The sequence below is a fragment of the Meriones unguiculatus genome, chromosome 17 (assembly GCF_030254825.1).
Source record: "Meriones unguiculatus strain TT.TT164.6M chromosome 17, Bangor_MerUng_6.1, whole genome shotgun sequence".
NCBI lineage: Eukaryota > Metazoa > Chordata > Mammalia > Rodentia > Muridae > Meriones > Meriones unguiculatus.
Window position 1 is genome coordinate 38,139,595 of NC_083364.1, and position 27,943 is coordinate 38,167,537.

At 43.8% G+C, this 27,943-nt stretch overlaps 1 protein-coding gene across 1 annotated transcript; it reads left to right on the forward strand.

Annotated features, from left to right (window-relative positions):
- Ropn1 (rhophilin associated tail protein 1) lies at nt 1-27,902 on the forward strand. The gene is made up of 6 exons (XM_021634651.2): nt 1-122; nt 13,504-13,631; nt 16,560-16,677; nt 17,858-18,019; nt 25,666-25,841; nt 27,712-27,902. Exons 2-6 carry the CDS (start codon nt 13,516-13,518, stop codon nt 27,776-27,778), a joined length of 639 nt encoding a protein of 212 aa, XP_021490326.1. The 5' UTR covers nt 1-122; nt 13,504-13,515; the 3' UTR covers nt 27,779-27,902.
- Nucleotides 27,903-27,943: the final 41 nt, after the last annotated feature.

The following is a 27,943-nucleotide window of genomic DNA, read 5'->3' on the forward strand; positions in this document are numbered from 1 at the left end:
GGTCCTGCCGCTCTCCCTCCATCAAGGATCCCAGGCGCTGGAGTTCTCCCCACACATCCTGCCTGATACCAGGTGCAAGGAATCGCCTGAAGCCTGACAGCCGGTTTAGGAGCCAATCTGAGGTAGCAACCACAGAGGGAAGGTTGAAGGAGAAGGAGAAGGGGCACCCTGGCCATGCCACGGCTGCATGGGACTCACTTGGATTCCCAAACAATCCTTGCCCACAGGACAGGGAAAGGGCATAGAGAGATCATGAAGTTGGGGGAGTGTTGCTTTGTGGCCAAACTGGTGTTTTGTTTTGTTTTTATCCAGAACTACTATTTCATTATTGTCTTTTAATACTGTGTTCTGAGCCTTGGAAATAGAATGGGATCTGGTGAGCCCCCTCTGCCTTTCCGTTTGTAAGATGGTTGTAAGAACACATTTGGAGGGAGCATTGTGGGACCACCTGGGGTGACTGATACACTAGAAACTGGTAGTGCTCGTTCATTTTTACCAGCATCTACTAGACTCTGAGTTCCAGACTCTAGGCTAGCCCTGGGATATTCTATCATGAGCAGAATCCTGACCAAGTCTGCCCCCCCAGGGGGGGGGGGCGGGCGATTATGGTGACTAGAGAAGGAATATGCTAATCAAAGAATCAAAGTATGTCAACTTTGAGCTAAACCGAAATGGTGTAATGGATCTGGCTTGGGGAGAATTAAGCTGAGCTTGGGGGAAAGAATTAGCCTGTGTAAAGTAGAAAGCACATTCCAAGCCAGAGCAACTGTGTCCCAAGCCCCACCAGTCCCTATTTCAAATTCCAGCAAGGATGTACAGGGGCTTTGGTCGTGAGTTCCAAGAGCTCTACGTAGATAACACCTCTGAGATTCTGGTGTATGGAGCCTTTCGTTTCTGTAACTGAACCCTTAGACCACACCAATAAAATCAAATGAAATTCCAAAAACAAGCCCATAGGAGATACTTCATAACCTATATTCTTGCGCACTTAGCAAGTATGAGTTGGCTTGCTGTTCTCCTCTGGGAGGTGTGAAGGTTTCACTTAATCGGGCATTTATTGGATTGTAAGAATTGGAGGCGAGCCCTGGAATGTATAATTGAAGAGAGCCTGCCCAAACCAAGAGCTTTAAGAACAGAAAAGAACATGACAACATGTCGGAGCAGTGCAATAGTGAGACGGAATGGACCGGTCCTCTCCTTAAAAAGAAAGAGAATGTGAATACATAGGTGATACTGCTCAGGGGCAGAGAAGTTTGAGTCTGGATGCCAAAGAATCTAAGATTCCAAAGTTCTGTGACTCAAGAGTTCGTGGAACTCCTGAGAGTAAGTGACAGTGCGGGAGCATTTGCCCTGAACTTCTGCTGTGCTGGATACTTCTCCAAAGGTAGCACCATTACCTTGTCATCCAGGCTTGGAAACTGACTCTGCTCTCCTCCGCCTCCTGCTTCTCCTGCTCCTCCTTCTCCTCCGACCCTTTCTCCTCTTCATCTTTCTCCTCTTCCTCTTCCACCAAATTCTGGATAGCTCATTTTCTAAATATCTGTTTCCAGCCTCTCCCTACTTCCTAGAGACATAAAGCTCTCAAGCTGTGCCCAAGGAACTGCCTCTCTTACCCAGGCTTCCTGCCAGAAACCCCACTCTTCTCTCTTTACTTCATTCATGAAGCCATTGACCAGTGTGTCAGAATCCAACAAAGAAAAATAGTGCCAAGTAATTAGGCAGAGATGGAGAATGGTAACGGAGACAGGAGAGAAGCATAGCCCTGATCTTGTCTTGAAAATTATTGTGCATTCAGCTGAGAGCCTCAGTTCCGAGACTTCAGGTCTCTGAATCAAGACTGCTACAATTATACCAGAAGCAGGGAGAACACATAAAGGGGTGTGTGTGTGTGTGTGTGTGTGTAGTGTAGTGTTTCAATAGTTCACTCAAAGGATAAAGAATACTTCCAACATGTATTTAGAAAAGTTAGGGCTGAGGTGATCTCAAATATGTACATCAGATCCCAAAATCAGGGTATCACACTAGACAGCTTGAGGAAGCCCATGACAGTCTATGGACAAGCTATGTACCCCTGGCATTTGGGGGCCATGATGTGAGCGTGGAGGAACTTTTTGAAATAGAGGTGTGATTGGATAGCTTGAAAGAGGTGCCTGCCCAGCTGTAGAATAATGTGGAACTTCCAGCAGGTGATGCTAGCATGATAGATATGCAAGTTTGGGAACTTGAGCCAAAAAGGAGAAAAAAAAAAAAAGAAGAAAAAAGAAAAATACTACTCAAAAAAAAAAAAAGAAAAAAAAGATGCGGTCAAGTAAGCCTGCTCTCAGCAGTGGTGCTGTTGGCATCCAAATGCTGCATTGGTTTGATTATGGACTTGACCCTGGATAAAATATCCAGGCCTCAACAGTATAAAATTGGAAAATACACAAAGGGAATACAGATAGGCTAAATTATGGAGAGCTGAAAAATATTTTTTAAGGCAGGGCCTCACTATGGAGCCCCGGCAGCAGGACAGCAGAGTAAGAGGGTAAGACAAGTCTCTTTGGGATGCTTTTGTGAGGTAAGAGAATTTCCTAATCTATAGGTAACTGATGGGTGGAGAATTTACAATTACCTGGGAATCATCAGGCTATAGTCACGAAAGTGTCTTCTATCTCACAGCTAGTGGCCAGTAAATTCCAGGACTTACTCTCAAGTGAAAACAAAATATTTTTTTAAAACTGTTTAAATTGCTTTAATTTAAGGTATGTGTGTATTGTACCAGTTCTCATATCACGGTGTGTGTGTGTGTGTGTGTGTGTGTGTGTGTGTGGAGGTAGGATGGAAGACAACTTTGTGAAGTCGGTTTTCTCCTCTCATCTTTACTTGGGTTCTGAAGATCACACTAAGATCGGAGTGGTGTGTATCAAGCCCTTTCCTGCTGAGCCATCTTGTCAGCCTCCATTGAAAATGCGTTCTAAAAGCACCATGACAATATCACAGAGCTCACGGTTGTGAGCTGTTGTCTTGTGTGATGACATTTGCCAACTCAGGTTGTGAACTGAGTGTTCTACGTGGTCCTTTCAGGGACTCGATTCTCCAAGTTTTGGATTTACAATATTTGTGGGAGTACATGTGCGCATTTGTGTGTGTGTGTGTGTGTGTGTGTGTGTGTGTGTGTGTAACCCTGAAGGCCAGAAGAGGGCATCAGCTCACCTGAAGCCAGAGTTACAGGCAGTTGTAAGCTGGCCAATGTGGGTGCTGACAACTGAGCTGGGGTCCTCTCCAAGAGCATTATTTTTTTTTCTGTTTAAGATGTTAAGATGTCTACTCTTTAAAATCAATTAAGTTTTTATTGATTAAGTTATTTATTTACTTTACATCCCACTAAGCCATCTCTCCAGTTGAAGAAAAGTGATCTCAGAAATTAATACTGGCCAGCAAGAAAGGAGAACATAGGGAGGGTAATTATGTAGGGAAAACAGCTTAATACTGATGGTCTGAAAAGTGATAGTCATCTGTCAACAGTGATAACAAGTATATGCAGAAGTAAAACAAATGATAACAATAGTATAAGGGTAGGAAAAGAATATTGAGTTAAATTATTATAAGGACTTTCACTAAGAAGTAAAGTTAAGGGTAAACTTAATAAATTAAAGATTTATATTATGATCTTTAGGGTATCCTGTGGGGGAATAAATAATGCATATCTCAAAATCTAATCAATAAGAAGAAATTTAAAATACTAAAAATATTTGTTTAATTTCAAAACTAAAAAATAAATGACATAAATATTAAAAAGCAATATGTTGAAAAGCATAGAAACAATTACATTTTAAAAATAAATGATAAACTTGAGAAATTTTCAGTATTTTTAAAGACATTTATACTTTGAAAGGAAGTTTTGTAATACATGCATTGTTAAACAACAAAATAAAGGTGACAAACCAAATTGACTTTAAAGACAAGCATTAAAACTACATATTATGAGACATTTCATAATGATGAGCTCCTTCAATAGGAAGATTTTAAAATCTAAACGTATATTTGCATATATATATGTTCTATAACAGCTTGAAAATCGAACCAGTAAAAATGAGCAGAACTAAAATGTTAGATAGAAATTATTATAGACACTTCCCCATACACACATTTTCCTTTCCTTCTTTAATTCCTTTTTTCTTGAGATACAATTTTGCTAAGTCATAGTCCATAGTCTTTCTGCCTTTTTCTCCCATCATAGGCATGTTCCACCCTGCCTAGTTTGGTGGAGGTCTTGCATCTTTCTTGGTTATTCACAGAGTAGCAAGCAGAAAAGTAAACCCTATGTCAAAGGTTTGAAGTACATCGCTAACCCTCTGGGTATATTTGAGACAAGACCTCCAGCAACTACAGACTCCACTTTCTTTTAAAGCGCAGGTGAAATTCTTAGCAAGAACAATCTAAAGGAGAAATACAGGTGGGAGATACATTTAGAAAATGTATCTGTAAAATGATGGAAGAGACAGTGAGCAACAGACACTAAATTGCAGTCAGTAACAAAGCACATTTAGGACAAAGAAGCTGGCGTCACCATTTCCAATGGAGCAGAGTGACTCTTGAGGGAGCAATCAGTTTTTTAAGATTCATTAGAGAATCGTGAAAGAGAACATGCCACCGGGAAGAGTCAATAGGTTTAGAAACGAAGGAGACTGCTCGCTTATATCTGTGAAATTAGTGGCAAGGCAGCCCAGGATGGAAGACTTTCTTGAAGAGGCTGAGGAGACCCTCAGCAGAGGGAGGGGCATCAATCTGAGGAGCCTGAGAGGTCTGGCCGGGAAGAAAATGATATCATCCGAGCAGCAGGGTGATCCAAAAACCAAGTTTTAAGGAGTGCAGACTGAGACTTACTTAATGGGAGATGTGCAAGGGAGGTGAGGCCGATGACATTTTCCAGAGCCTGCAAAGGGATAAATGTCATAGTCTTGTCCCTCGGGTCTTGTGCAGGATAAGGATAGGAGTCTGAGTGCTGGCGGAGGGAACAGGTAGACCTGGAGACACGGAGAGAGAGAGGCGAAAGGATGCGGGGGTAATCTCACTCCCGCACACTGGAGTCTGAGTAGGAAGCTACTACTGTGTCTGCACAGTGAGGAGGGAGAGTCATGGGGCAGGAAACAGGCTAGCCGTGAATTCAGAGACCCAGTTACTGTCACTGGGGAGCGTATACCAAGTGGAAGCGTACAGGAGGTGAGCGACATAGCAGGGGTGACAAAAAGTGGGGGTTCATTACAGCGGATGTTACTGTAAAACTTACTGTCGTCTCGTGAAGCAAGCAGGGAGCGAGTCTTCCAGAATAATGGGTTGAATGTGACCGCCAGTGACACGAAGCCTGTAACTTGACACAAAGCCAAAGGGCTAGAGTAAGTGTGAAGCGTCAGTATGGTAACTAAGCTTCTACCAACCGGGCCCCTCTTACACTGACTCACTCGGCTTGCACAACCTTAGATTCCCATGACCATCTCAACCTGTCTTTGTTTTGCTGTTCTAAGAGGTGATCGGAAACATAAAAAGATCTCATTACCCTATACCAACCTCAGCAAACGAAGAGACAGTGAGCAACAGACACTAAATTGCAGTCAGTAGCTCAATCTGTTTAGACTAAGGAGAATGAGGCTCCAAGTCTGCCCTGGGTCACTTGGATTTTTCACTTTTGTTGTTCTTTGCTCCCGCTGCCTTTAGACAGCACCACGTGTCCTTTGGTCGATGTGATTATCTGGAAACTACTCCTAGGCAACGAGAAGGAGTTTGTCTGCATTGTCAATTTGTCTCCTCGTTTCTTCCTGGGCTTCTGATCAATATTTTAGTTAAGTCATAAAAACTAGCAGCTAATTGTTCCCTTAACAACCACCATTTTCACGGTTTTCTTTGTAATGAATGTTTATTTTTACCCTATCTAAAAGCTCAGAGTTTTACCAGAAATTGATTTCAACAGCACCCAGTAAATCTCTTATCATGCAGCATCCTAAAACACTGGAGCAAGTTTTTAGACAGAAGTATCTTGTGCTTAAGAAAGTGTCTTGGCTTAAGAAAGATTAAGAAAGATCCCAACCCTACACCCCCCCCCTTTTTAATATTACAGCACCCAGAAAACACTGATAAAGTATGCTGGGGTAAACTGGGGGCCAGCTGAGACCCACATAGTGGAAGGGAAGAACTGGGTCCCCTAAGATGTCTTTTAAGCTCCGCCTTTGCACCAAGACAGACATGTGTGCTCTCTAGCACACCCCATGCACACAAAAATAAGTTAAAATCTAAGTTTACAAAGCTAAATAGTCTCCAAGTGCTGCGGCCCTGAAATGCTTTTCTACTAGCCTTTGGAGTGAGAACACCAGTTACGCTCCGGCTGGACTAACCTCTAAACTCAATTCTCCTTCAAAGCCCTTAACTATGTTGTATTTTCATCCACTCGTGATTTTTATAACTTCACTCTAGTGGCTCAATTGTCAAATAAATCATTTCTGAAGTTAGTAAACTACTAAAACACTATACTATGAAGATCACTGACATGTAAAAACAAATAAACAAAAAACATTGTCATCTAACCTCCAGAAAAGGGCAGGAAACCAGCAAACTCCTTTGGGTAGGTAGCTAATTAGGGACACAGCTACTTTGTGGGTTCTTTTTCCCACCCTCTATCCCCCTGGTTTCACTCCTGATCACTAGATAGAAGAGGAAAAAAAAAAAAAAGAGGGGAAGGAGATAGAGGTACTTGAATCTAATTTCTTCTTTGTTTCTTCTTTGAGCACAACTACAAATAAACCACAGCCAAACCCCCTGAACAACCAACAACCACTGACCTGTGAGGGCCCTAGTATTTATAGACCCTCTGAAATTTTCCCAGAATTCCAAATGCCATGCAATCACAGAAACTAGCTGCAGCTGGAAAACCACACCTCTGCTAGAGCACGAGGCAAATCACAGTCGGCTGCAGCAGAGCAGCCCCATAGCCCCACACCTAGGATTAAAATGAAAACATATTCTCTTATATCTGTGGGGTTTTTTTTAAATAAACCAAAATTTCAGAATTCTCACTACAGACTGCTTTATCACATACAGTCACATACAAGCAGATGGAACGGCGGTGGCCTGGATTTTATTAACATCCTTTTAAAGTGAAATCCCAAGCCACGGGTGAATAAGCAGACCAGGGTGCCATTGGGAACAACCTAAGTCATACATACTTCTTGGGGTTCAGTGAGCAGTGAACAAATAGGATGAGAAAGTCCTAACGTTTGTCACGTGGCTTTCTGTCTGCTCACTCCCGGGTTTGGATGACATACAGAAAGTCTTACTTGTCTTATTATGTCTCTACTCCAAATCTTGCTTCTTGGGTAGCTTGCTTGGTGCTTTTTGGCAGGATAGTTGACATTCTCCAAACATGCCTCTGCAAGGATTCCAATTACTGTATTAACCAAAAGCTGTTAGCTCCACAGAATCATCCCTTGTGATTCGGTATGCTTGGAGAATGTCACCACCACATCTTTTTTTTTTTTTTCTTAAACCTTTTATTGGCTCTTTGTCAATTTCACATTGTGCTCTCCGATCCTACTCATCTCTCCCTCCCCTTGCAACATCCCCTTGCAACTCATCTGACCTCCACCCTTGCAACACATACCCCCCCCAACAGAGTAAAAGGAAATATTGTGGAAGATGTAGAGTGTCACAGTGTGTTCTACAGTGTAGCCTTTTGTTGTCCACACTCCTTTGCTTGTAAATGTTTATTGCACTGATTCATTGCTTTGGTATTCATTGCTTTTGGAACATCACTGGGACTCCGCTCAGATATCTTGCTGTTGCCTATGTCGTGGAGATCCTGTAGTTTTGTATCTGTAGGAACCACCCCTCATATATTCCAGCGGTTCATGGATGGAGAAAGCCAATTAAAAGCCCTGAGTCTGGGCCTGAGAGGTATCTGAGCTGGTCAGCTGGACTCTGCTGCTCTTGTGCCCTCAGGGAAGGTCCATCTGCATCCTCTGCTATGAGGGCCAGCTCTACCCTGGTGCCCAGGGAAGGTGATACTGTATCTTCTAACAGTGCTGTTCCAGAGCTGACCTTTTGCTAGTCCTTTGCTCCATTTGGTCCCTGTGGTAGTTTGAATGTAATTGACCCCCATAGGCTCGTAGGGAGTGGCACTTTTGGGAGGTGTGGCCTTCTTGGAGTAAGTGTATCACTGTGGAGGTGGGCTTTGAGCTCTCCTATGGTTAAGCCACACCTGGTGACACGGTTGCCTTCTGTTGCCTTTGGATTAAGGCTCAAGGAGGTATATCAGCTCCTTCTCCAGCACTGTGTCTGTCTGCTCATGTCATGCTTTCCATCATGATGATAATGAACTAAAACTCTAAACTGTAAGCCAGCCACAATTAAGTGTTATCCTTAATCGGAGTTGCCTTAGTCATGGTATCTCTTCACAGCAATGAAACCCTAAGACAGACCCACACGTGGTCATTTCTCAGACACTTTGGTATGAAGAGAAACTCTGAGGGAGATATCTTGGCTTTATTTCTTCATCATGTGACTCTTTCTCCATTATTTGACCTCTGGCTGATGTAAATTAAAGTTGCCCATCTCCAGTCATCACATATGCTTTTGCAATTTTCTAAAACAGTTCTTTTCCTAGTGTGGTTTTGGAGACTTCTGAAAGGCCCTGACTTTGGAGGGGGAGGTATCTGTGAGGTCAAAGCTGTCTTTGCAACTGTCCAGTAATTACATGCCTCCTTCACTCTCAAAGTGCACAGAGGAGACTCCAGACAGGACATTGTACCAATAGGCATAAAACTTAACCGTCTTTGTAAAGCCAGACATCAAGATATTTGGGAGAGAATAGGAGAACCGTGTTGCTCCTCCTGAGATTCCTCTGTAAAACTGTAGTAGTTTTCCACAAAAATACGCTATTTACATTAGCATCTGAGAGATTGATTTTTGTTTTAAATAGATTTAAATTTCTCAGTTTTGATTTCTAAATAGTAAATGCTGATAGACTCTGAACCATTGACAAAAACAGTTGGGAGGGAAAAGAGAGCGGAAAGTAGTTGGAGGGGAAGGAGTTGACCACACCGCATTACACATTTGTAAAAAGCTCTCAAACAATGAAAAAGACGTAAAAAAAAAAAAAAAAAAGTCACACACAGACACACACACTCACACACACACACACTCACACAAACACATACACTTGTGGTCATTCTTGAAAACAGAATCTTGGTTTTTTTGGAGGCTGGCAAGATGGTTCCATCAGCAAAGGCACTTGCTGCCAAGTCTGAGGACCTGAGTTCAGTCCTTGGGTCCCACAAGAGAACAGAAGGAAGCCAAACCAACTTCTGCCAGTTGGCCTCTGACCTCTCCAGGTGCACTGTGGCACATGTGCCTCACCAATACATAAACATAGCTCGTTCACAGGTGATAGTTTATTACTTCAAAGTTCCTATTGGGCCTTGGCATAATTTACCTGGCACAATTTCTTTTTCATTTACTGATTTTCCCAATCATTTGGGCTTATAAAAACTGAACAGAGAAAAGAGAACAAATTTAAAGTAATTCTCTCTATATATTCCGAAGTGAATTGTTTCAACTACTGAATTGTTTGTGAGTCTTTAAAAAGTGCTGAACTAAATAATGAAATGTATATTATTTACGAATGTTCTCTCTCTCTTTCTCTCTCAAGCTGAAGACCAAACCTAGAGTCTTGTACCTGCTAGGCAAGTGCCCTACTGCTGAGCTTAATCCCCACTCCCAAGATTTTGAAACACATGTGCACAAAGGTTGACGCTGATAATAAATATATCACAGTTAAAGCAAAAATCAGATTTACAGGGATAGTTTCCTTTCGTCATGAACGACAGGGAAAGCCCTGTTTGCATGCCTGATGGCAGGTGTTATGCATAAAACTTTAAGCACAAACAAACAAGACGTACTGAAACCTGGAAGTTTACTGACTGTGCCAAACAGCTTCCAAATAGAATTTCAACTACTGTATGCTTGTAAATGGCTGTAAAGTTCGTATCTCTATAAACCGTTTACAACCGCCACTCTCTCGCTGTACACCTGTTACCCAACTTCCACAGTCACTGTAAGGAGCTCTGCTTTGGCAAGTAAGAGAGTCAGGGTGGGATTGGATGCAAAATGTGCATTGCCAGCAATATTTGCTGCTACCCAGGCTTTCTAGGAAAGCTCAGTAGGGTCTCAAGATGCGCAGGGTTCAAATAGGAGAAAGGGAGGCAGTTCAAGCAGCAGTAACCTCTCAAGGAGAAAAGGAGAAACGAAGGTGTAACGCGTTGGAAATGTAATTCTTTAGAAAGTGACAGCGGTGGACAGTGTAAACAGGAATGGCAGGAAATGTGTGGCCTAAAATATGTACAAATCATGGAGAACCTTGACAGTCTGAGTCTGATTGCTGTTCATGAGCAGGGTTTTCTGGCCAATGAAAAGTAGTCAAGAGGGTGGCTATGACCACCCTGGGTGGTGTGGACCAGAGGATGACCTGATATGGGGATACTAAGTAGGAGGATGCACAAGTAGGTAAGGAAGGGAGCAGAGAAAGAGGGTGGAGATTGCATATCAAAGGAACTATCAGTGGGATTTAGTGAGATCCAACAGACGAGAGAGAGCACATGGTAAATCCAGGGCTTTGAGGCCAAAGAACCAAGAGATGGGTAGTATTTAATTTTTCATTTAATTTATTTAACATAATATTGTTATATCAATATTTAATATCTATTTAAAGTTTGTTTGCTAAATAAAATAGGTTGAAAGGTCATTAAAAACCATTCATAGTGCTGCACTTTGTGGCTAATCTTTGTAATCTCAGCAACTGGAGGTGGAAACAGGAAGATTGGGGCTTTAAAGTCATTCTCACTACAGATGAGTTCTGGGCCAGCCTGCGCTACATGAGACCCTGTCACAAAACAAAACTAAAACAGCTTGCAACGGTAGCTTTGTGAAACAAACAAAAAAGCTACCATTTATACATAAAAGAATTAAATGTGTAGTATAACTATAGCTATGAAGACAGTGAAACATCTAGGCAATTAAACCTGGCAATTAAGTCTGGTTTAAACCTGGAATGTTGCTAGTAGTCTCAAGACCCCGCTTGTAGCTCCCTGATGGCATCCGTCTCCCTCCCCAACCAGGAAAGCTACCAAGCCTGTATTGGTATTTATCACAATATTTAGGTGACATACTGCCATTTCTAGATTGAAGTTTATCACCCCTAGCCACTGTTGCAATATTTAGGGCATCCCAAACATTGTTCTGCTTTCCTCTGGGTACCATGAGATTTCCTCCGTGGTGATGTGTCTCCATGCTCAATGGGAAAGGCACTGTGACGGCAGCAGTCAAAGCCTTTATCCTGACACAGGAAATCTTCCTCCTAAAGCAATGCGCCTTGAAGTCTGTCTAGTCTCAGTGGTGATGTCTAAATCAACTATCTACAACATAGTTGTTCATTTCTTTGTGTCTTTTCGCCTTCCATCTTTCTGTGTCTGTGTGGGCTTTTTAGATATGACTGTCCCTAGAGTTTAAAAACCTGGTCTGATGAATTCTGTATTTAGCTGGCTTGTTCAAGACCTTTTATTGTGGTTAGTTATAAACATGGATTCTTCCCATCTGCCCTATTAGTCTGTGTTCCTAGGCTTCTCCCCACTTCGTGTTTTGCCTTGTTTTGGACTAATTAATAAGGTTTCTTTTGGGGGAGGAGGGGCTATCTGTGTACTCAAATTCTGTTTCTCCTTTTTACATATTTGATGGTTACTTCTATAATCTTAACTTGTGAAGAGTGTTAGCTGTCTTTTTATGAAGTCTAAAATGAAACACTATCCCCCTCCTTCCAAATAAAAGAACAACTAGCGAGTAGTGGGATGCCACTAACCTAAGGCCACAGTCTTCTCTTCTCTTGGGGTTTCCCGACTAGACATTGTTTGGCATAGATCTAAACTTAGAGCCTGCCTGTGACTTCACACCCTTGAGGCTGTTTCTCTCCCCCACAAAAATCAGTGTGTATCCCTACACATAGACAGTTGTTTCCAGTCTGTGTTCTCACACAAAAGATGTTATCCTTTGCGCCCACACCAAAGATAGTGTCTTTTGTGGAATCTCAAGTGCAGGCCAGAAAGGGAGAAGGGGGCCTTTTAGTTCAGTCATTTGTTTTTGGTGCCCAAGGCCTTCCTTGGGCTGCCATTCATAACCAAGAATTGAGTTCTTTTTAGCCATTTGCCTCCAGGTCAGGTCAAATTTATGTGTTCCCCATTCTGGGTTCTGTGTTACTTACTTGTATTGTGAAGAATATGAGGACATGGGTTTAAGCCAATAGAAAGTCTTTATTAGGCAGCCAGTGACTACACTGGGTATTCAGGATCCCAATGTAGCCCTGGGCCTTTCTCTGAGTGAGCTTTTAGACACACACACACACACACACACACACACACACACAAACAAACAAACAAACAAAAACATGTTCTGGGTTGAAATAGAACATTTATCCAGAAGTGGAACTGTAGAAGCCAAAAACCAAGATTTAGTACATTTAGGAACTTCCCCAGAACTATGGACTTTGATGGATTAGGGCTTTATTTTAATTTTGGCAGATGATGATGTCTATGTGCTGAGTTTTACAGTCTGGATGGTACTTCCATCATGGAGTCAGTTGTGCTAAGGTCTGGGGCTCTGTTACAGATTGGTTTGGCAACTGAATATTTCTCACACTTTACTGCAAACTCAACAAGGCATATAATATAAAAGGTGCTCAGTGATATTTGTCTGCATCCAGGTGTTTTGAAGCTGGGACATTTTAATCTTTTGAGCCTGTCTTTTCCAGAGAGGTTGGCTCCGTTGTTTGTTTATATAGAGAACTGTATTCTATCTGTAGATTTTTTTGTGTTTTGTTTCAATATATGCCGGAACTTTGAACATGAAAAATACTAGACAAGAACACACAAGTCTAAACATCAATTGGCTGTTTAACGGTGACCTTATGTGGAAATGACCTAGTGTCAAATCATAGAGGAACATTTATGGAGTCAGTTTTGCTACAACTCTCATGCAGTGGACAGTTGAAGGGACATGGGGAGATAGATGTTCGTGATTCGGTGCTGCACAAATGTCCCTGTAGCACCTGTCTTCTTATTTATGAATACACACACACACACAAATATGTATGTGTATATATATATATATATGTTGAATTTTTTTTTCAGGAGAAAATATCCATGATTTGGGGATGACACGATTAGAGAATTTTTTTTTTTTTTTTTACTTCTGATGGTCTCTATTTTCTTTTAAGTATTTGTGTTTTGTTTTCTTGTAGAGGACATAATTCACAGCAGGGTGTAAGGATGAGCACTCCAATTTCTAGGCCGCATCCATCTCCTGGGCTAGCAGAACCTCCAAAACCAGTGTTACCTTAGGTCTGGGGGATGTCTTATTCCAAACCGTTTTCTTACGAGTCATGATTGCTCTTCTGACTCAAATAAAATTCCGTTTTGTCCTGTGTTGTAGGTCACACGACCAATGCCTCAGACAGACAAGCAAGTATGCATCCCGCCGGAGCTGCCGGAACTGCTGAAGCAGTTTACCAAAGCAGCCATTCGGACCCAGCCTCCAGACCTCATCCAGTGGGCAGCGGAGTAAGTTGTTCCTCTCAGAGGGGCAGGGATGAGGAGAGGGTTTGTGGGGCACTGAGGAGGCTGGCAGGCCTGCAGTCAGGCGGGTAGTGAGGCAGTTTAGCAGCAGGTGGGCGTCTTTAAAATCCACACACAAAGCGTCACACAGGATGGGATGCCCTTCCCTAAACTAGCCAGGTTGAGCAGCAGCATACGAGGACATGACAGGCCAAGAGTCCTGGGGCAAAGAGGACCAGTTAGATTACCACGCCAGCACACGGCCACCCAGCCCATCCCTGCATCCCATCAGCCTGACCGGGTTGCAAAGGGCAGGCCGCCCCGGCGCGCCTTTACCCGGCCTGCAGCTTGCTCTCCTTCTCACCGCTAGATGGCAGCAGTAGACCTAGCGGAGCGGTGCGTGATCCCGCAGGGAGGAGGAGGTGGGAATCTCTCCAACCGGGTTCCCTCTGATTAATGAAACACCTTCCTTCACGGCTGTGAAAACTCATACTTGGACCAGACTAAAGACACTTTGCATCCTGTCTTTGGGGGAAAAAAAAAAAAAACTATTATTTTCTTTATTGATTTTTTTTTTTTTCAACTGATCTTTCCCCTCCGCGTGAAGATGGCGGTCACATAGCTTTCTGGGAAGGAGGCAGGTCAAGCCGTGCTCTGCGGCGTGCCTCTAGCACACTGGCTGCTTGAAGGGCCCCTAGAGGCTGCCCGGTGGGTGACTTGCACAACAGGGGCGGACCTCACCGTGGCAGCTTTACATGGAAAGCCTCTCAACTATGAAATTGCTTCTTAGATCCACGTGCCTGCGGGAAAGGGGGCAGGGGCTGGCTTGGTGCAGGGCGGGGTTGGGGGTGGGGGAGCTAACAAGGTCCTCCTTGGGGGCCTTTTCTAGCTATTCTCCTTCTTAACAGTATCTCTATGAGAAGACACCTCAGACTGTTAAAGCGGAGGGGCTGAAGGAAGAGAACCTGAGGTGGGGCGCGGGGGTGGGGAGGGAGATTACCCAGCAGGTGATGGAGACAAGCTGTGAAGCCCTTTCTGAAGGCCTAAGCTCTCAGGCTTCAAGGCTGAGCCAGGAGGAAGCTTTTTAGAATGGAAAGGAAGCAAAGCAGGGGTGTCTTTTTTACTTGGCCTAAATGGAGCGGCTTTGCCCACTCATGAATCCTGTGTCGTTTTCTATTTTGAATTGTATGTATCACCTCTAAGATTGGACTTTAACGTCAGAAGACTAATTTCTTTTGGCATAGTCAGACAGATTTTGTTTTATGCCATATGATTGCCTAAAGCTGCATTTTATTGTTCTTGTGCTACTGCATTATCGTAAGAAAAAATGACATTTCTTGATATTGTCCCTGACATTTATGGAGGAAAACTTTCCACCGTGGTAGCCTGCTTGCTCCGTATTGTAGGATGGGCTATAAATTTTTTAGACATCCGTGCAAGATCAGTTTGTACTTCAACTGCAGTGAAAAAGAGCCATGACCTAAGAACAGTCTCCATCCAGTTTAGACATCAAAAACACTTGCCGGATCATTTGCTGCGGCTTACAATCCTGTAGCATTTTAGCAGATGGAGAACTCCATCAAGCGTCTCCAAGATAACTTAGATATTTAACTCATAATGTGCAGGAATTTCCTTCCTATGTCCCATCAACGAAGAAGCCAATTCCCGGGCATCGGCAGCATATACCGACTGCTCCCAGCAGGTCTGTGTGACAGCCTGGATCTTGACAGCTGCAACCCTGGAATCATTCACTTGCAGATACAACTCAAGATTCAGAGGACTGCCGTCCACGAGGGTGGCTTCTCTTCGTCAGTCTCTAACCGATTACCCTGACAACCCCAAAGCTGTTTGGAGAGTGCCAAGCGTAGTTTCACCCAGGTGCTTCTGTATAACGGGGCGCTGTGGTATTGCTGTCTTTTTCATCCACCTCTACCCCTGCCCGCCCCAGTCTGGTTTTATATTCAGGCCACATCCCGCCCTTGGTGTCTCATTGTACCCAAACACTGGTTTGTCCACGGAGATTTCTCATGGATGGGCTCAAAGGTGTCGCAGTATTTCTACAGCTTGTCTTGCTGAGGACCTCCAGCCATGGACTGGAAGTTGCTGTTTTGTTCCCTGTCTCTTTAGTTCAGCTTGCTCTGTGTCTCAGAGCTGGGCAGTGGTTAGCGCCATCATTTTAGATTGACCCTAAAATGGCCTTCTGTAAAACACCCTCTGTATTTTATGCTACCTGGTTATGGAGAAAGCAGTAGAGTGAGGGAATTGGGAAGGGCAGAGGTTTGTGGTTCAGAACTAGGTCTGAACTAGGTCTTGGCCTGTCCTTCACATCACCCTCAAGCTAAGCCCACCCCACAAAGCTGGGGCACACATCAGGCACATTTAACTGAAAACTCGGAGGGAAGGAAGGAGGAGGCTACTTTGTATGCACCAAACGAAGTCTTCGTTGTCCCTTCCTTGACATGCAGCTCCTCCTCTGCCTCCCCCAGGGCCTTGCCAGCCTTTCTTCCCCTTGCTGAGGGCCCCCGTGCAGGCCTCACTACCTCAAGCCAGAAACCCTTTCTCACTCACCCCTGGAACGTTCTATCTGTTCTTATTAAAATCACGTTCTTCCCACCTACCAAACACACACACACAGGCATCCTATAAATATCCTGGTGATTGGATATGCCTCAGGTGGCTGCAAGCAAAGTGTTATTGGTTGCTCCTCGTTATTCTTAGAGAAAATAAAACACTTTTATTCTCTAAACATTCTTCATTCCTTAAAGTAGAAATAACACAGACGTTCCCATACACAAATGAACTAAACACAGTTAAATGGGCTTTTTTTTTTTAATCTACTCACTTTCTTTAAAAGAAAAAAGAGAAAATTCCTCAAGTATCCAGAGGCCACTAGAGCCTCAGACCCTCCTCTATCCTCTACCCCTTTTTTTGCAGGTACTTCGGGGCCATGTCCCGTGGAGAAATTCCTCCAGTAAGGGAGAGGTCTGAACAAGTCACTTTGTCCAACTGGGCTGAGCTGACTCCTGAGCTGTTGAAAGTCCTGCATTCTCGGGTAAGCCGCTTCTAGGAATGATGTAGGAACTGAACAAGTTAGATCAGGGCTGCCAGCCTTTAGCACTACCCCAAAGTTTACCAAAGCCTGGCCAGAAAGTGGGTCTTCCTCCAGAGAAACAGGAATCAGGATGCAAGAGCCTGAATGATAGGCTGGTTCCTGAGGTCGTCACAGATACCCCACATCTGGAAGGGATATTCAGGGGCTCTGGGGGAGTATGTGTTGTCTGCCCTAAAAAAGCGTAACTCCTCAGTCCTTCTCAGCATTGCCCTGATGGGTCCAGACCATGAGAGGTCTACCGCAGTCTGGAGACGAAGTGCATACTCTAAACCAGGTGCAAACTCAGCCCGGCCTTCGGGGCAAACCCTGCCAATCTCCGCACATTGTCATAGGAGTTAGCCTGTGAATGGAAAGGGAGGAACTGGCTTGAGAGAATCTGTGGTTTGGCTAGTTCCCAGGATACAGTTGAGCATCCTGATGCCCCACATTAGGATACAGGATGGAGGAGGCTTGGGTGACTCGGGACCCACTTGACCTTGAGCTCCAGAGACTCAGCATTTCACTGGGCTCAAAGGCCCTAGCAGAGTGTTGGAACACTTCATGAGGCATCCGCACCCTCGCTGCATCCTTAGCTAACTGCCATCTGTCACTCCCCTCCACTTTTTAATGCCAACTCTCCCAGGGAGTGAACACGGGAGAGCTCTCAAGGTCCCAGGGCCAAGCAATGTTGGATATCCATCCTAAACTGTATTGGTCATCCTCGGGGTACCACATATCACTCTTGGGGAGACAGGAGGGACACACATGAAATTCAGTGCAGAGAACTACCTGTAGTCTAGGAGGAGAGTGTCATTCTTGACTCGCCTCGCCATTCATTAGTGGTCTCAGGCAAGCCTCTGATGTCTCTCATCTGCCTCACAGGGAACAACCTAAGAACAGAACTAGAGATCATAGGCATCATAAAAAAATGGAATATACTATAAATGGATCTTTCTACCATAATTTTGACACCTGGGGTTTAAAAATATTAAACGATAGTCAACCCCTCCCAAAGACAACTGTCAAACTGGATGCTCTGGCCTCTCCAGCTCTCCCCGCTCCTCTCCTTGGGCTGCGAGAACTCAGAGCACCTTGCTCGTGGTCCTGATGTTGTGTGTTTTGTGTGTCCCCCGTCCCAAAGGTTGGTGGCAGATTGATCATCCATGCAGATGAGCTGGCCCAGATGTGGAAGGTGCTGAATCTCCCCACGGACCTGTTTAACAGTGTGATGAACGTGGGTCGCTTCACAGAGGAGATTGAGTGGCTGAAGTTTTTGGCCCTTGCTTGTAGCTCTCTCGGAGTTGTAAGTTGGCTCTTTTGATGTGGTGTATGCCAGCACCGGCGTGCAGAGGGCTGGGGTGGCTCAGCAGGAGAGCACTGGTCTAGAATGGGTGAGGCCCCAGCATCAGCTCTCAGTACAACCAAACCAAACTTTGAAATGTCCATTTTTTTGTTTGTTTGTTTATTTTTTCCTGGGCCTGGAAGGACAATCCTTCTGCACTCACCCAGCTCTCTAGAGATGGTAAAAGTACAAACAGAACTGCCTTTTGTGCTTTCTTCTGCTCTCTGAACTAAGGTCATTTCCAGGTTCAGCAATCAGAGGCTGGGGAAGGGGAGGAGGAGTGGCATTTCAGCAGCCTCTGCAGACAGCTGGCCAAATTTGTGACTTTCAGCCATTGCCCTCAGATTAATTTTCATTCCGTTCTGCCCTCTTCATCACGACTTCTAGCTGTAGCATAAGGCTTGTATATGTGTGGGCTCTAGATACCTGACGCCATAGTGGTAAAGACACCTTATCGGGGTATTCGGCATTATAGAAAGTTATTGGTGAAAACAAGTGGGCGTATGATTCAGGAAAGAGAAAGCAAGATTTTATTTTATTTTATTTTTAAGTTTTAAAGGACAGTCAGGTGTTTGCACATGCCTTTGATTGCAGCACTCAGGAGGCAGAGGCAGGCAGATCCCGGTGAGTTTGAGGTCAGCCTGGTCCACAAAGTGAGTCCAGGACGGCCAGGTCTTCACAGAGAAACCCTGTCTCATAAAAACAACAACAACAACAACAACAAAAGTTTTAAAGGAACAGGAAAAGAGAGGAGAGACTTTCTAGAATCATAATCATGGAGAGAGGAAGTTCATCCCAATTCAGGCCTTTTCCAAATTTGACTTGTTTGAAAATTGGAAGAGCATTTTCCTGCTTTGAAAGAAAAGATGCAGAAACCAGCTTTTGTGTGCATTTAAAAATGAGGCGGCGTCTGGGTGGACTTGCTCTTGTTAGTCACTGATAACAAAAATGAATCAGAAATGTCTTCTGAAAGTGAATCATTACTAACCGCTAAAGCCCTGGAATCCATGGAAAAGCCAACAAGGAAAGCGTGGCCTCCGCTCAGGCCGACAGGGATGAGACGGTAACTTGAATCACACAGCACAGCCAAGCCCGACGTTGGTCTTTCTTTTTAAATGTGCTCGGAACACGCACTTGGCATTTTTGTTTCTGTGTAAATTTAGCAGAAATATTGCAATCCAGCTTTTTTTCCTGTGAGTTTCCTCTGCAACCACCATCATAAAGAGGGGGCTATTTGTGGTTGGTGGTGTTTTTTTATTTTTTCATTGTCTTGCATAGAAACATTATGTAATGAATAAATAACTGTTCTGCAAGGAGGAGGGGCAGACATGGCAGGGTGAATGAGCTCTCCACCAGGACTGAGCTCACATTTGAACAGGGGCTAGGGCTGGGGCTCAAGGACTGCAAGAAATCAGGGAGAAAAATATTTACAAATTACCATACTTTATTAAGGTTTCATAAGGCTACATTGTTATTAGCAAGATACTCTGAGACTCTGTGTGTGTGTGTGTGTGTGTGTGTGTGTGTGTGTGTATGTATGTATGTATGTATCTGTAGGGAGCACGTTGTAATTTAATCTATAGTTAATTCTGACCTTGATCTACTTCACCTTCAAAGGATAAAGTGGGGAAATGAGTAGATTTGATCCCATGTTAGAGCTCAGATGAACCGCCTCCAGGGAACCCCTACCTCTGGGTTTCCTGCTGCTCTACTGTTTTTTTTCCCCAAGGTAGAAACTGAGTGTTTTTAAGAAAAGGGCTGATCTTGGATGAAGGGGTCGGTCTGACAGACACCCTTTGGTCCTCTTTGGGCCCTCTGGTCTTCAGTGAAATGCTACTGCCTGGTCACTTGCTGCTTCTAGCTTAGGCTTTTCATCTCCTGGCTCATCCAAGCGTGTCAGGTCTCCCTGGTGCTGGCCCCATGGCGTTTTCTGTACATTGTCCTCATGGGCCCCTGGCTTTGGCCTGCCTCCTAGCCTCTGTGTGAGATGTCTGAGTCATCACCTTCTTGTTCCCATAGCTAGCAGTAGCCTGGGGTGACTTTGGAAAGCCACATTCCGACTCCCTTTCTGTTTGGCACCTCACGTCCCTGGCAGGCTTTCTCTGATGTACCTGCCTCCCTAACTGAGAAGGGACCATGAGGTGCATTACATCTTTCTCTGTCTCTTCTAAAACAAGGAAGTTGGATCAAGTCTTCTCAGGTCTTTTCACCTCTAACAAGCTGTCATTCTGCCCCACGTATCTGCTGCCACTAAAACAGCCTTCCTCATCATTCCTGTCAAAGAGCACCCAGAGGTAAACTCCCCCTGAAAGGAAAGCCTGTGTGCAAAGATGCCTGTGATTCCAGGAAGCAGTGCCTTCCCCCACTTAAGTCATGCTGATGCTTAATCGTGGGCTGGTCAGTGCTGGAACCAGGCAGTTTGTGTTACCTGAACTCATATTTGAAATAGTAAGTCCCAAGGAGATAGTATTGTAAGTGGGGCCTTAAGTCATGAGAGAGCAATCTTCAGGAACGGGGACTAGAGAGTCTTATAAATAGGGGTCCGGAGGAGGCTGCGTGCCCCTCCCACCATGTGAGGACACAGTAAGAAATCACCACCTGTGAAGAATAGGTCATTGCCAGCCCTTGATCTTGAACTTCTTCACCGTTAGAACTGTGAGCGATAGGTTTCTGATTTGTGTTAAATCTCTGAGTTTAAGATACTTTATTCTAGAAGTCTAAGCAAACAGACAGTCAAGGTGTCACCATTTAGTGGAGGGCTTGTGTTCTATCTAACCCATGTGTCCTTGAAACCAGTCTACTGAGGAATTTTTCCTTCCTTTGCAAGCAAGCGACTGTCTTTTACCATCTGGGAAAGCGGGTTCTGCTCCCAGTAGAAGAATCCAATGGCTGGAACTTTTACTCCAGTCTTGAGAGCTCTGGCCCTAACAGGCATGGTTCCACACGCTAAGGCTGGTGGACCTGTGCTCTCTTCCTGTCCAGCATTCCTCCCCCCAGGCTGCCATCATGCCACCTGCTGCTCAAACAAGGCTGCACATACCGAAGAGGAGATCATGTAGGGAATAAATACGTGTGTTCACATGTGAGTTTAAAACAACGGCCTCTCTGATGCTGGAGGATGCTGCGATGAAGTAACGCCCCTCTTACACACACACACACACACACACACAAATCTGATGAGAGAAAATTAAGATCTCTGTTCACATGAGACTTGATATTTTTTTTAAGATTTATTTACTGATCATTTATACAGCATTCTGCCTGCATATTTGTCTGTAGGCCAGCAGAGGGCACCAGATCTCACTCTACATGGTTGTGAGCCACCCTGTGGTTGCTGGGAATTGAATTCTAGACGTTTGGAAGAGCAGCCAGTGCTCTTAACCTCTGAGCCATCAATTCCGCCCAAAACCTGAATATTTAGAAAAGTTCCACTCTGAGTATTGATCCTCCCATTGGGTGAGAATAAGACTACGACCACAATTCTGAGCCCAAATTGAGCAAGCTTTAAGTAAATATTGGCCAGGATGATGGACTCCAGCAAGGCCCATTCCTAGGCTTCCCAGAAAATGATGGTGAGTCACATTTTGCAGAGGTTTATGAAGGCACATCTAGAGGGCCACCGTATTTCCCATCAGGCCCTGTCAGGGTCAAGCATACACACTGATATACTCCCTACCCACAGTAGCACTGCAACACACAGGTGCAGTCAGGGTCAAGCATACATCCTAACATATTTCCTGCTCGTGTGCCTCCCGCCTACACGCGATCAAGTACATCCAGTGCAGCTGAGTCAAACAAACTTGATGAGGGGAGGGGGAAGTAGCCTGTTTTCTCCCATCAGCAGCAGCCTCTAGCATTTCAGGAAGTGTCTGTCCTCGGGCAAGGGGCTTACAGGTTCGAGGCATTTCTGTTTTGTGGATCTTGTAGGCACAGTAATTAAAACTTAAGACATAACCTTTTGTTCTCACACGAGAAGTTATTGAGCCACGACCTTTTAAAACTTTATTTAAAATAGTTCATGGTGTTATGACGAGGGCTGGAGAAATGGCTGGTGGTTAACAGCTTTGTGCTTGTACAGGGGACTTGCATTCCGGTCCCTGCAGCCCTCCCAGCCACTTTGTAACTCCAAGTCAACTAGCACCCTCTTCTGACCTCATATACACATGCATACAGACACACAGGCACATAACTTAAACTAAAATATATTTTTTAAAGTGTGAGGACAATTAGAATCTAAAGGTTTGTACGAATAATCAATAAACACTTAAGGTCAAAAGCACTCCGCTGCTTGCAGAGGGCTGTGAAAAGATCTTAACTGCAGGCTGGGTGGTTTACACAACGAAACAGAACTCTCTTGCAGCTCTGGAGACCAGATGTTTCAAGGTCACGGTGTTGGCAAGGCTTGTATCTCCTGAAACCTCCTCTGCTGGTCTAGAATGGAACTGTCTTCCTTCGTGTCAGCCTGAATCCATACAGTTCATGTCCCATTCTTGTCACACGCTGCACTTAATCTGGTCATGCTGCATTAAGGTCCATCCTAATTGTTTCTTTGTAGCTTAATTAGCTTCTCATCGTTTATGCTTGGTGGCATTTTGGTTTGGTTTTATGGTTTTTGGTAGGACATCATGAGGTAGCTCAGGATGGCCTTGAACTGTCCATCCTCCTGCCTCAGCTTCCCCGGGGCTGCAAGTACAGGTGTGTACCATTTCCCTTGTTCTCATGAACTCTCTCAAACAAATCCTCAGAGTCTAGGCCTTAGGACTTCAACATAAGAACTTGATGGGAGAACAGTTTAGCTTGTAACAGCACCCTAAGAAGAGGGCAGCATAGTGAAGTGGGGGTATATGGAATTATGTTAGAGAAGTTGGAAATAGTGTGGGCAGAATTACACAGCTCAGCATACACACTAGCACTTGCAAATAAACTCCAAACCATTCCAATGTTGACATCATCTTACACCAAGGCTTTCCCCTCCCACCAACAGACACACACACACACACACACACACCCCTTTCCACCCCCACCCCATGTTAATTAAGTGCCCAGAACGAGATGAGGCTTTATACCTATAATGTTTTCTTGGAGCTCCAGAAAATTGGCCTGTTACAAAGCCACAAACCTTATTATTGTTTTGACATCTTCTGACTTATCATTTTAAACGAATGTACAATGAAGATCCTATTTCATAAAATGTTTGTTAAATGGAAATAAAATTTAAATATTAACTCAAAATGAATAATAGTTAATCAGGGCAAAAGACATTTAAAATCACTGCCCTCAGCAAAAGTGCCTCTAGGAAGATGAGCCAAATTTACTCACAGCCTCTTAGGCAGCACAGTAAAAGAAGCAGCATCTAGACAGTCGTCTTATTCAAGGAGGGAATGAAAGCTGACTGTCCACTGATTTGCCAAAGAAGGGGACTTCTCTGGCTGGTCATGGGAAGACAAATAGCAGCTGCTTCATCACCCCAGCATACTTTGTTCACCATGAAGGGCTAATTCTTGACCAATCCCTGGAGGATTGCATATAGATCTTTATATTGACAGCTTTAGCAAGTCACAAGATATATGGTGTTGTGTGTGTGTGATGAAACTCCGACCAAAGACAATTTGGGAAGAGAAAGACTTATTTCACCTTATACAGTCCATCATTAACAAACTCACACAGAAACCAGGGAAGAATGCTTCTTACTGGATTTCTCGCTGGCTTTTGCTAATAGCTTTCTCAAACAGTCCAGGACCTCCTAGCTAAGGATGGCACCACCCACGGTGGGCTGTGCCCTCCTACATCAGTCAGTCACAAAGACAGGCATGCCCACAGGTCAGTCTAATCAAGGCAGTTTTTCTATTGTGGTTCCCTCTTCTAGGTTGTGTCACATTGACAATAAGAACTAAGAAAATGATATACATTAGATGACTTTGTGGATCACATAACGAATAGGTTTTTTTTTTATCTTGTAGGATGCCTATTTTGCTAGAGACAGTACACTTCTCTTAGCTCTTCTCCACTATTAAGGCTCTGCCCCAAATCTGTCTGTCTGTCTCTCTCTGTGTCTCTCTGTCTCTGTCTCCATCTCCATCTGTCTCTCTCTTTTTCTCTCTCTGTGTGGTATATGTGTAATATATTAGCTATAATATATGTAGATAAATTACCTCTAAGTTTTAGGAGATAAGGTTGGAAGACAATAAGAAATATTTCAAATTTTCTTTTTCCATTTACTCACTATGCATGTATGTGTACATGGTACAAATTCAGAAGACAGCTCTCAGAAGTTGATTGTTGGCATACTTTTAAAAACATTTACATTTCTTATAGCTCTTTCTCCCTACTCCACCCTAATTCCTTCTGACACCCTGGAACCAGGTACGAGAGAAGAGAGGGTTAGTGGGAGAGGGGGCACGGTTCTCTTAGCTGCTCCCTGCTGGTTGAGATAGTTGGGTTCCTTGGAGCCAGTCCAATCCTTATTTCAGGAGATCTCCAACTTCTTGTCTCACTGCATCAATAACAACAGGAGCTGCAGGGGGGAAGCAGCAGCAGCCTTGTTCTTCCTTGGAGCTACTCCACACTCTCTGGGCTCTGGCATTTATTCTCTCTCCAGAGTCCTCAGATTTATACTGTCTGTAGCTGGCAAAGAGCTCCTCTCAGAGCCCACACGTGGCAAATAGTTTGCTGCTGTGGACTATCTGACTCAGTCCCACATCCCACACCTGGGATTAAAGTGCAAACCTGTTTATCCATAACAGTTGGTTCTCTTCTTTTGCTCTAGGAAAAACTAAGACTAATACTTAGTTTATGAAGGATCTACTAAACTTCCCTATGAAATGCTAAGTTACACAAAACAGAATTTAGCTAAAGGAGCACTCTGGTTCTCTTATGGGAACAGCATGATTCAGCCAGGCAGGCAGCATGACCCTGGCTAACAGCTGCCTGGGAAAAGCATCCTGCTTTGTTTTAAGATAACTACAATAATGTTTTATACTGTAAATTTCCCCATTTAGCCAAACCTTGGAACATGTTTAATTACTCCAAATGTAACTCAGGGCTGTGAAGCAACATAAGCAGATGGAAATTTCTGTTCAAGGCTGGCTCTCTTCTTTGGATTAGCCAAGGCTACTTCTGCACTGTGATTAAAAGTTGTTTTTTTTTTTCCCCCTTTTTTTCCTAAGTCCTCTGAGTTATTTCCCATTGGGAAGTCATGTTAACTTTATAACACTTTCGACATGTGATTCCAGAGAATCAAACTCACTGGGCTGGTACACAGCACCTTTTTCTCACTGAGACATCTTACTGGGACAAGAGGATGCTAATTTTGTAGGATGAAAAATCAGCTCTCCTTTGAAGAGGTTATTCTAGTTAAATTTAACAGATACCTTAAAACTATGTAGCAGTTTATAAATTGAATTTCCTCCAGGAAAGAATAGTAAGATACATGGTGGTCAGTATGTTTAGAATGAATTGTGTGACATGTGCCAAGCTCTCTAGACTTTTGGTTCATCCTCATAAAATCTTACATAAGCAATAATTTTTGTTTTGTTGGGTCTAAACTAAACTAATCTCAGGGATCTATCCTATAAGACTGACTTTCTACTTCTTCTGTCTTCTTCTAGACCATTGCCAAAACTCTCAAGATAGTGTGTGAAGTTTTATCCTGTGACCATGATGAAGGGCCTGCCCGGATTCCTTTCAGCACCTTCCAGTTTCTCTACACATATATCGCTGAAGTGGACGGGGAAATCTCTTCCTCCCATGTCAGCAGGATGCTAAACTACATTGAACAGGAAGTGTGAGTAAACTGTCAGCGATGGAGGGAGTGTAAAAGTGTCCTGGGGTGTGGGGTGGTATAGATGGTGAAGTTAAGAGTGCAGCTGCTGCCGCCAGCCCCTGCCATATAATAGCTTCCTCTACAATTTTTAACTTTATAACGATGTAAAAGCATTTGTATTTAGTAGAAACTAAATTTCAATTTTTTGAACATTGCTGTAATTTCCTCGGCTAACAGTATTGCAGTATAATAATTTCCCCCAGTGCTGACAGCTGTGGCAAGCCACAGCTCCCATAGGGGAAGCAACACTCTTTGGTGTACTGGGTGGCTTAGCTAGGATGACCCAAATAGGTTGGGTATATTAAGCACATTGTTGACATGACATTTTCTATAAAAAGAAAACATTTTTTTTAATTTAAAGATTTATTGTGATTTTTTAATGATGAGGGGGACGATGTGTGTGTGAGTGTAGGTACCCTTGGAGGCCAACGATGTCAGATTCCCTGAAGCTGGAGTTACGGGTGGTTATGAGCCAACCAACATGCGTGCTCGGAACTAAACTCAGGTCCTCTTGCAAGAGTATCGTGCTCTTAACCCCCGAGCCAGCTCTTCAGCCCCTCAACATGGTATATTCCATTTACAATGGGGAGTCAATGCTCTCCATTATAACTCAAGAAATATCTGCATATTATTCTGTTCTGAGGAATAGGAAATACTGAATTGAGAAAAGGAAAGACCAGTCTAGGATAACAATCCTTGGAGAGCTTCAGAGCTTAGTAGTTAGCAACAGCACCTGGGAGCCTGTTAGAAATGCAGAATCCAAGGCTCCGCCATGGGCTTTTAAGGATAAGAAATTCTGGAGATAAGGCTCAGGAATCTGTGTCTTAGTATATATGCCAGGGTGCCTCTGGATTAGCTTAAGTTGATCAACAGAAAAGGGAGAAGAGGTGGAAGTAAAGAGAGATGGAGAGGAAAGCCAAGGAGGAAAAGGAGAGGAAGTAATAACAGGAAGAGGAGGGAGGCAGAAGACTTAGGCAATCAAGAATAAAGGAAAAGGGGCCAGCAAGATGGCTATACTAGTACGGGTGCTTGCTGGTCAAGCCTGGTGACCAGAGTTTGATCTTGGAACCCATGTGACATTTTTATTGCTGTAAAGAAACACCATGGGGCTGGAGAGATGGCTCAGAGGTTAAGAACACTGGCTGTTCTTCCAAAGGTTCTGAGTTCAATTCCCAGCAACCACATGGTGGCTCACAACCATCTGTAATAAAATCTGCTGCCCTCTTCTGGTGCACAGGCACACATGGAGGCAGAATTTGTATAAATAATAAATAAATCTTAAAAAATACCATGACCAAGGCAACTTATAGAAGAAGAAATTTATTGGGGTCTTGCTTACAATTCGGGGGGGGGGGTTAGAGTCCATGACCATTGTGGTGGGAGAACACAGGCATGTTGCTGGCTAACGGCTTACACCTGTTCCATAAGCACGAGCCATAGACACTGGGAATGGCACGGGTTTTTGAAGCCACGAAGCCCACCCTCTGTGATGGACTTCCTCTAGCAAATCCATGCCTTCTTGAAACCTTCCTCAATTCCAGAAACTGAGGACCCAATACTCAAATATATGAGACCACGGGGAGGGGGAGAGAGGTGCATTCTCATTCAAACCACTTGAGTAGATAGAACCAGCTCCACAAAGTTGTCCCCTGACCTCCACAAATACATTGTACACACACAATATTTTTTTCAGTTAGAAGATTTCTTTGGGGCAGCAGGAGCAAAATTAACTTGTGGTGATATGTTCCCATATAAAATATTCATCATGTATATTTTAAATTGATTGTTAAACAAACTAATTCCAAATATCTGTTTTTTTTTTACCAAACAGAATTGGTCCTGATGGTTTGATCAAGGTGAATGATTTTACCCAAAACCCTAGGGTTCGGCTGGAGTAAAAACCCAGTTTTGGCAATTTTAAAGGAAGATACAGAGGTGGTTGTACGTCAGAGTAGCTGAACTCTATACCATCTAAAGTCAATTTTCTTTTAAACTGTACAACTAATAAACGATTAACCAGGAATGTGTGTAACTTGGATATAAAATTGTTGGGACGATACACT